This window comes from Zingiber officinale, chromosome 3A, assembly GCF_018446385.1.
Source record: "Zingiber officinale cultivar Zhangliang chromosome 3A, Zo_v1.1, whole genome shotgun sequence".
Classification (NCBI taxonomy): domain Eukaryota; kingdom Viridiplantae; phylum Streptophyta; class Magnoliopsida; order Zingiberales; family Zingiberaceae; genus Zingiber; species Zingiber officinale.
This window is the reverse complement of record NC_055990.1, coordinates 2,981,240-2,991,566: the sequence shown is the minus strand read 5'-3', so window position 1 is coordinate 2,991,566 and position 10,327 is coordinate 2,981,240. Positions and strand designations below refer to the sequence as shown.

Below are 10,327 nucleotides of genomic sequence, written 5' to 3'. Positions count from 1 at the left end.
AGTAGTGTTCCCTATATCATCTCACTATCGATTCAACCAATCGATTGATATAGGTAAGAACCTTCTACTCAAGGACGTTATTATATTTAGTTTATTTGGCACCAATACAAGTAAGTATAATAATCAAAAACCAAATGTCTTTATTTATATTGAATATGATACAACAAGTCCAAAATACAATCATCAAATGATTGGCTCTAGGGCTCTAGCTAACACTTAGGATGCTTTCATCTCCACGACTCCCTATCCTTGCGCTTGCCTTCAAGTGCTACCTTCGGCTTTGTCATGCTAAGTCTCCTTTTACCAAAAGGCCGCTTCTCCGGGACTTTCCTTACCAAGTCTTTATACTTAATATTTTCTTCATATCTACGTACTCAATAATTATATTAGATCACAAATAATACCTAATTTAAATTTATTTAATCAAATATCAATAATGAACAATAGAGCATAATTGCTCCAACATATTCTATATTTTTTAATTTTCTTTGTTGAAAAATAAAAAAAAATCACCTCCGTACTATCCCATTCCAATGGAAATACTAGGGATATTAAATATCCTTTCCAAATATCATGGAAACAAATTATTATGAAATTAAAATATTCTCCTGATTTACTTCCTTCGTGACAAAGGAAAAAATGCAATTAGTCCCATAAATCGAGACATAATCAATTATTTTGTGCGGAAGGGGAAGGGGAACCGCGAGGCTTCGGCCCTCGAAGCTTAGCCTTGGTTGGAGGTGTTCGATCGAAGGCTTCAAGCTCTCCTTTGGAAGCTTTGATCTGATTGATTTCACCTGCGAGCCATGGGAGCGTCACAATCCAAGGATGAGTTGCTCTACCAGCAGGTTAGCTATTGCAATATCGAGGGGATCAGGGCGCTTCGCGGTCAAGGAGCTGGACTCGAGGTAAGCGCTGTGAAGTGTTGAGCCAGCTGAACATCTCTGACCTCGGGATGAACTTGTGCAGTGGGTAGATAAAGAAGGGAAGACCCCCTTGATCGTCGCATGCTCGAGGCACGATCTCGTCCCAGTTGCCTATGCTCTGATTGAGTTGGGCGCCCGCGTCAACGCTTATAGGCCTGGTGAGACCTTCTTCTGGTTTTAAAGTCTATGTCGCTCGTATTGATTTGAGAAATCCTTTGAGAATCCCATTTCTAGACGCTCAAGGTTAAGTTCATGCTAATGGACAATGTGCTGTTGAAACTTAGAGACAATAACCTAAAATTTCTAAGACAAATGTACTGTTGTGGTTGTCTGTGAGGATGCACTTATTACTTATTAGCATTCAGCAGAGGAAGTCATTTAAAAAATAATATTTATCTTTGTTACTTTTGCAATAGAGTATAATCTCACATCCAGTGTGGTGTATCCAATGTGGTGTAGGACACCTCATAAGAAGGCCAAAAACAGAAGGAATCGGATGTGTTAACGTACTACTTATTTTGTGTTCTTTAAACTTATTATTTGACCTGGACTTTAAGCTAGAACCACAGTTGATTTTGGAATTATTATCAGACAAGCGTAGTTAATATTTAAAAAAGGATAGCTAGAAGAGAAAAGAAAAGATAATCCACTCAGGTTTTTTCTCTTCTTTTTGATGAAATGAAGAGGAAATCAAGGATTAGTTGTACCTTTTTATTTCCTCTTTTTTTTTTTTCAGAATTTGTGGGTGAGTGAAGAAAAATGTGTTGTTGTGGATAGGCATAGATGCATGTGTGGATGATTGTCTTATCTCAATTTATCGCTTAAAAATGTCCACACAAGAGAACCAAACTTAAAACCCCCACAAGTTGTTCTCTCTCATACTCTTCATGTACGGATTTTTAGTCTCGCATACTCTTCATATACAGATTTTAGTCATGGGTGAAATCTTCATTTATTAGAGATGTCATTTGCCAATATATCTTTTGTTAATTAAAAAAATTAGGAGCTTGAAGCTGAAAATATACTAGTGTAATAAGTTGGGAGTAGGAAGATAATTAATATTTTCCGAGACTTTTCTGTGAATATTATTGTAATGTAATATTTTTGTGTTGTTTTACTTTGTACAAGTTAATATGCTATAAAGTATGTTTAGTATATTTATTACTGACCATTTGTTTGTCTTCAAAGCAAGGTTTTGAAAAGCTCTTTTAAGTGATAGGCGGTGGACGCACCACAAAGCTTAGGCAGTAGGTTGACATCTAGGTGGAGGCCTAAGTAGCCAACAATAAAATAATATTAAAATAAAATATAGAAGAGCAGGAAAAAAAATGGCATATATATTAAACTTTTTATTTGTATGATTTTAGATACATTAATCTTGAATTCTTGATGCTTTCATGCATTTAGTTCAAAATTGCAAAACATATTGAGAATATGAATTCAACATATGTAATGGCAATAAGGGCTATGATACATATGAGAATCTTTGACATGACTAAATAATCTTAAGTAGTAGAATGAGGCAACATCAGATATATTGTGTATATTATCACAAATAAAGTGTTTTAATTAATTAAAATAACTTCTCAACTAAAATAAACAAATCAACCATCAGAAAACAAGTATTAATTAATAGGTAATCACTTAACAACAACACAATATGTCAACTCATTATTTAAAATAAACTTTTTCTAGTGCATCTTTCTAAACTCGCAGTTTGGGCTGACTTGGTCACTTAAGTAGGCCACCTAGATGCTGCTTAGAGCACCTAAGTGGGCCTTTCTTGAAACAATTGCCTAGAAACCACTTCAGGGCCGTCTCAAGATTCTCCGAGACCCTAGGCAATAATAATAATAATAATAATAATAAAGCCCTTTAATATATTTTTAAATTTTTTTCTCAAGTTTATTTCATTTTAATTTGGGATTAAGAATGACCGATTTAAAAAAAATTGATTTATTTTTTAAAAAATAAAATATTATTTTTATATAAAATTTAGTTTTCTCGTTAATATTTAGATAATTTTTTTAACATTGTTAAATTATTTAATCTTTTTAAGACATTGTTGAATGTAAATAAAATTTTATTAATTTTAACTTTGAATTTTTTTTCTGATGAAGCGTTTTATTTTAGGTTGTCAGGATAAAAAAAATTTCTGATTCATGTTATTATCGAGGAAGAAAAAGAAAGATTGAGAAAGAAATATTAAGCGTTCTCTCAGAGTGTCACCGGTGAGAGAGCATAAACTTACAGAATTACTAATGAGAAAAGAAAAAAAGATACCGACGAGAGCATAAACATATAAAATTAATGATCAAAAAACAAATAGGCACGAAGCACTGGTGAGAGAAAAATTAGTATTTTTTAGAGATATTGAGTAGGAAAGAGTTTATTAGTTTTATAAGATATATAATTAAATATAATAAAATCTTGGCAAGTACAATTATGAGGAAATAAGATTAAATAAAATAAAATAAAATCTTAGCTAATTGTAATGATGAAAAAATAAAGATACGTGTAAGGTATAAATAGGATTAATAAATTAATTGATAAGGTGCAATTAATGAGTTAGCATGATATTTATTGATGTGTATGCTATCATTAATTAATATTAATGATCCAATTTAATTTTTTTAATATCTACTTAATTATTCAATCAATGGGCCCCAGTAATATTGGGGCCCTAGGCATAGGCCTTAATGGCCTATGCCTTGAGCCGGCCCTGAACCACTTAATCACTAGGCAAAGTAGTCCCCTTCTATTTCTACCTACGCGACTGTGCTTTTTGGAACTATGTTCCAAAGTTTAAGAATAATGCCTGTGGCCTTTTATGTATTTTCTAATATATTTCCTAATATATTATTTTCATTAAATTACTGGCATCTGAAACTGAATGTGAATATATTAATGCGTTTACTTTTTCAAAATAGGATGCCATGCAGGAACTGCCTTACACCATGCTGCAAAAAAGGGCTGCGAACAAACAGTTCAGCTCCTCCTTTCCAATGGAGGTTAGCTAAATCACTGAAATTTTATGTTAAATCTTTTTTTTTTTTTGGTCAATGCTAGCATGGTGATGAGAATTCCCTTCTTAAATATCACAGCAAATCCTTTTGTCTTGAATGATGATTGTCATACTGCTCTTGATTTGGCAAGAGAAAGAGGGCATTTAAATGTTGTCAGGGCCATTGAGGTTGTCTTGCTGCTGTTAAATACTAATTAACTCCTCTTCATTTGGTACTTGGTTTTGTGCTGTGTAATTTGCAACTGATTTGCCATTTTCAGAGCCGAATTTCTCTTTTTTCTGGATGGCTTAGGGAGGCTTATGGTCCGGGTTTTTTGGAAGCATTTGCTCCACAGCTATTGATCCGCAAAATGTATGTATATGATTTTAGTCATTTTCAATGGCACCCATATGTTTTTTTTGCTGATCAATATGAGACATCGGTATAAATGAGGGTATATCAATTTACATTGATATTCACAGGATTTCTGCAAATGCTAATCATTTCATTTATTCAACAGTTGGGCTGTGGTTTTGCCATGTGACCCTCGCAATCCAACAAATCCATTGAAGTTTGAGTTAGTCATCTATCCTGATTTGCAGGTATAGTTTAGAATTGTGTTCTTGTTTGGTTTTCATGTTTTTCAATAATCTAGATAGCTAACTTCAATTTAGTGATATATGAAATATTTATTCAAAATATTCCACAAAATCACACCTATAAACAACCTGGTCAACCACATATCGAAGCCATATCATGCACATTTAATTTTTGTTGGTTCTTTATAAGTTTCTTTATTTGTGGAATTAAGAAAGATATTTGTTGAAGTGTAAGTCATAATTATGACTGATAAAAAAAACCCATGGCTATTGTTGATACAGGTTTTTGTACGTTTGCATACTATTTCCAGAGTGGAGGTTTAGCATGCTTGTCTATTATTGACACATAGGATTTCTATTTTTGTTAGTTTTTTTTCTTATTGTTACACTAGTTCATATGATCTAAAGATATTGCTTTCAACATCTAATCAACACTCATAATGATGATTTGTGACCAAGATTCATTCGATACTTCTTTGACTTGAATAGATATACTAATTTCTGTTTTTTTATTGGTGGAATAACTTTTACATAGAGAATGTGGAGTAAGCATTTTTGTTTCAACATCTTAAACATCTGAATTTGAAGACTTTTACGTTACCTGACACATGCACTTAGAACTTGAAAGTTTTCAGAGTTTTCTACGTGTACTTATTAATAAAAATTCTAATTGGCATAAGAATAAATTTCAATATGCATATATATTGAATTTGTCATTGTCAATGTACCTTATAGTATCCTATTCTTGTCATTAGTTGTCTTGCTTCCTTTTATATCCATAAAGACTGATTCTATAAAATGAGATGCCTTTCTATACTTCAACGGACTAAGTTGCATCCTCTTTAAAATCTTTACTATCTTAGGGTGCATCTTTGTTGCGCATTGGCTAATTTTTTTATACCTTTTTTGCATAATGAGTTTGGTAAGTTAGTGAGGGTCTAAGAATTGTTGATATTCATTATTCAAAGCCACTATGAAAGGATTTAATACTTTCGAGTTTCTAACATGGAAATACCTCTACCAGAACAGAACTACATATAATTGGAGTAACTAGATAATTTATGAATGAGCTTCTTAAAAATGGATCAGATAATGTGAGGAAATGTTGAAGAAAATGATCCTGCAGTTTCTACCACGGCATGCTCTTTGATGCAGAATGACTTTGTTATGGAACTTAATCAATACATAGGCTGTTCATAATTAAAGTCTGAGTACTAATTCCAGAGCATAATCATCTGGTTCTTAGAACAGTTGTTAGATGACTTTGTTAAAACTAAATCATTTTCCATTTGGCCTTAAGCAGACTATCAGTTTTGTAACTCCCACAGTGGAAACATAGTTTGTTCCTGTATATAGTTGTGGATCCCTATTATCCAAATTGTGTAAAAATTGGAATATGATTTAAAAAAAAAAAAATCATATCAATAGGAGGGTAGAATATTATGTTTGTTATTTATGGTACAGTTGTTCCCTTTTTTCCTCTCATCGTGTCAAAGCTTAACTATTAGTCTGCAAGTACTCATTTCACTTGCTCGATCATTGATTCTTATTCACTGTTGAAAAATAGACTTCTAGGCCACGGTCTGTTGTTTTACTATGGAAAGCGCAGATTGAAGAACCCAAGTTCAACCAAGTAGATCCTGCTATTGTCATTGTTGATAAACCTACAAGTATGTTTCTCTGATCTTCTTCAGAATTATTATGTTGTGAACAAATTGTTGCTTTAAAAAAAAACATAAAGTAAACATGATTTGTATTACTTTTAGCATTTGTTAAAAAAGGCAATCCTAGTCTAGATTGTAACTTCCTCTTCCTTAGGTTAGGTGGGCTGCTTCTCGTCCTTTTTTCTCATCCTCTTCTTGCTCCTACTTTTTCTCCCCTTCCACCCAGCTCAAAGCAGTTGACATTTGTCATCCTGCACATTATGCCAGCTCATTGGGATTGGTACAATGATTGGAACCATTCTGATCAGGGAGAAAATAAATGGCACCAATTCTATGGTTCATAATTAATCACTCCAACTATTTTGGTTAAAATAAATACACATAATAGACTTGAACTTCTTTAAAAAAAAAAAATCAGTTCAGATGGTTTATGCTGACCAGTATTTACTGATTATCACTGCATTTGACCAGTTCTTGACCTTTTTGGGTTTTCATAAAGAAAGGTACCGTCCGGAGTATTACCATTATAGTACATAAAGTATCCAACAAAATGCTTTTCTCAACAGTTTTTTAATTATCTGTCTCTTGAATAAGCAGCACTTAATTTAGAAAGTGTTCTTTGAATAGATTGTCAAACTTGCATGCACTCTGTTTCCACAGGTAAGGCTTCTGGTTTAAATACTACAACAACCAAGCTTTATCCCACTAAGTGGAGTTGACTATATGAATCATTTTACGTCATTGGACTCTATCCCGAACTATATCATCATCTATATTTAAATAAATTTTATCTTGTTTTATTGTTGTTAATCAAGATTTTGTTTGCCTTTCTCTTTCTCGTTTGATGTCCGTGTTTATCATAATTTCACATCGCCTAACTAGAGCATTTTTTTTGTCATCTAAGTGCATGCTCGTACTATCTTAAACGTGTCTTTCGGAATTTTCTCTCAATAAATGCAACTCTAACTTTCTCCAATGCTCTCATTTTTTATTCTGTCCATCCTCATATGTCCACACATCCACCTTAATATCCTCATCTCTGCAACTCTCATCTTCTGCTCATGTGCTTGAGTCATTGCCCAACATTCAGCTACATATAACATAGTAGATATAACTGCAATTTTGTAGAACTTTCCTTTAAGTTTTAGAGGTACTTTACAATTACATAAAATACCCGATGCTCTCCTTTATTTTAACTATCTGCTTGTATTCTACGTAAGACATCTCTCAATCCCTTCGTCATTTTGCAAAATGATCCCAAATATTTAAAGCTTTCATACAACTCATCATCTCATACCTTAACAATTATTTCATTACGTCTAATATTGCTAAACTTAAATTTCATATATTCTGTCTCTAAATTACTAAGCCTAAAACCTTTCGCTTTTAGTATTTTACTCCTTTATGTGTTTCATCTACTAAAAGAATATCATTTTCAAATGACATGCACTACTGTGTCTTGAATGTCTACAATGAGTTCGTTCATAATTAGTGTAAAAAGATAGAGACTTAGAGTTAATCGTTGATGTAACCTTATTTTTATTGGAAATCACACATATTATTAATTAGTTTAATATATTTTACGCTAACATCTCTCTTTTCTAAAATTCTTCACATAATTTATCTTCGTATTATATCATAAGCTTTTTCTAAGTAAATAAATATCATGTGTAGATCTTGTTTTTTGCTCCTGATATTTTTTAATTAGTTGTCGATGAAGATGTATAATTTCTATTATTGATCTTCCAGATATGAATTCAAATTGATTTTCGGTCATCATGCCTCCTTCCTTAATCTTTTCTCAATTACTCTTTCCCAAAGTTTCATAGTATGACTCATTAGTTTAATACTCATATAGTTTGCACAATTTTGTACGTCTCTTAAGAACAAGGGAACTAAAGTACTTACCTTCCATTGATAAGATATTTTTTTCGTTTTCAATATCATGTTAAATAATTTTACAAGTCATTTAATATCTTGTTTCCCTTGGCCCTGCCATATCTCTTAGAATATCATCTTGTCCAACGGTTTTTCCATTGTGCATCCCATTTAAAACTTGTTCTATTTTTTAAGTTTGAATTCTATAATAAAAATTTAAATTTTTATACTCATTTGATCTACTTAAATTACCTAAGTTAAATTGATCATCTAAACCTTCATTAAAAAATTGAAAAAATATAGCTCTTTTTATTTATCCATTCTTTAAATGAAAATATTTAAAGATTATTTTTGTGATGGTACTGTTCTTTGTTAAGACAATCTTGTTTAAATGTTTATGTTTATATTGCTATGCTTGGACCTGTCAATGGGAACTGATTCTTGATAATGGACATTAATCTGGCTTCTTTTGTCAGAATACAATTTAGTTGCAATAGGACAGTCTGTATCTTCCAGCTTAGTTACAATGGGATTCTGTGCTTAGCTATTCCTTTCACCCAGGAACACGGTATAAGCTTTTTGCTGCAAATGAAGGTGACAAGCAACAATTGCTGTGGTTCTTGAGAGCATGCAAAGGAATTTCCCAGGTATTCAGCACTTGCAAAGATCCCTCCTAATTATGCATTGATTTTTTTATGCAACTGAACATACAATCTCCCAGCAAAAAATATAATAGCAAATCTTCAAGTTCAAACTATTTTCTTCACTAACAAAATTTGTCTATCATTACATAGCATTAGTATTTGGAACTCTGTTTGTAGTACATCATTAACTGTATTAGTTTTTTAATCAGCTTTCTGGAGTACTGGAATTCTTGTTATCAATGTACTTTCTTCTGCTTCTTGTTAATTGCATTATCTTATTCCAAATCATTTGCATTGTATAGGTCCCCACTAGTCTTCCAGAAACACCGATAGGTGCTTCAATGCCCAATCCACAACAAACAATCTCTAATGTTTCAACACAAGCAGAAGCTGCGCCTATACACACACAAGAATATATAGAAATGGAGATGGCTATAAATGCCTCCATACAAACGGCTATGGCAGAGGGCGTGCCTCCTGTTCAATCTAATCCACAAACTAGTGACACGAATGGTTGGGGAACCTCTTCAGAAAATACCGCGTATAATGGCTGGGCTCCCCAGATTGTTGATACTACTTCAAAGATGAATAATAGAATGCCCACAAACGAACCAGATGCAACTAGAGGGGCTGTGCCTGTGGTTCCATTGAGCCCTTTGCCATCTATCCAGAAACCTGAACCAGCAGTTATTCAACCATCTCATGAAGATCCTTCCACCACCGTAGCTCCTTCTGCCCCTCCTATATCTGAGGACACATTGCTTGATGGCCCTATCCACTATCCATCCATTGATAGCAGTCCCATAGATATGAGCATGACAATGGCACAGATTGTTCATGATAATGCTGAATCCGAAGTTGTTGATGCATCCTCCAAAACCGAGTTGAGTGAAGAAAAAGCAGGCAGCAGTAGCACATCTAGCTGTTGCGTTATCTGTTTGGATGCTCCGGTGGAAGGGGCATGCATTCCTTGTGGGCATATGGCCGGTTGCATGTCATGTTTAAAGGAGATTGAAAGCAAGCAATGGGGATGCCCCGTTTGCCGTGCCAAAATAGACCAAGTTGTAAGGCTCTACGCTGTTTGAAGGATCATAATCTGAGTTGCAAGATTCTTCTAGTGCTAAGTGGTCAATTGAATATTGGGCATAGAAGATTCTTCCAAGTTGCAAGATTCTTCTAGTGCTGAGTGGTCAATTGAATCTTGGGCATAGAAGATTCTTCCAAGTTGCAAGATTCTCCTACAGCTAAATGGTCAACTGAATCTTTTTCTAATGTTGTGCATATCATAGGTTTAGGTGGGGCATGCAGGCTGTGAACACTACCTTATATTTATGATATTTTATGCCAAGAATTTGGACTAATGCTGTCTGTAAAATAGTTTAATGTAAAAAATTCTGGATTATTGGGCAGGGGATTGTGATAATTTGAATAAAGATATGTGGGAGTTAATTCCTGTTAATATACCTCCTGGTTTAGGAATTTACAAAAGGTGTTTTTTCCCCTCATATATATGCTCTTTTTTATATATTAAATCAGGCTTAAATTTTTTTAAAAAAAAACAGTTGGGTTAAAATTTTATCATTTTGGAAGAATAAAGGTATCATGGTGGGA

The 10,327-nt window shown here is 33.3% G+C and overlaps 1 protein-coding gene across 1 annotated transcript; it reads left to right on the top strand.

Annotated features, from left to right (window-relative positions):
• Window positions 1-647: 647 nt before the first annotated feature.
• On the top strand, window positions 648-10,179 carry LOC122051038 (probable E3 ubiquitin-protein ligase XBOS34). Its single transcript, XM_042611949.1, has 9 exons — window positions 648-908; window positions 970-1,084; window positions 3,857-3,937; window positions 4,031-4,119; window positions 4,212-4,303; window positions 4,452-4,533; window positions 6,098-6,200; window positions 8,634-8,719; window positions 9,019-10,179. Exons 1-9 carry the CDS (start codon window positions 807-809, stop codon window positions 9,799-9,801), a joined length of 1,533 nt encoding a protein of 510 aa, XP_042467883.1. The 5' UTR covers window positions 648-806; the 3' UTR covers window positions 9,802-10,179.
• The last annotated feature ends 148 nt before the right edge of the window (window positions 10,180-10,327 follow it).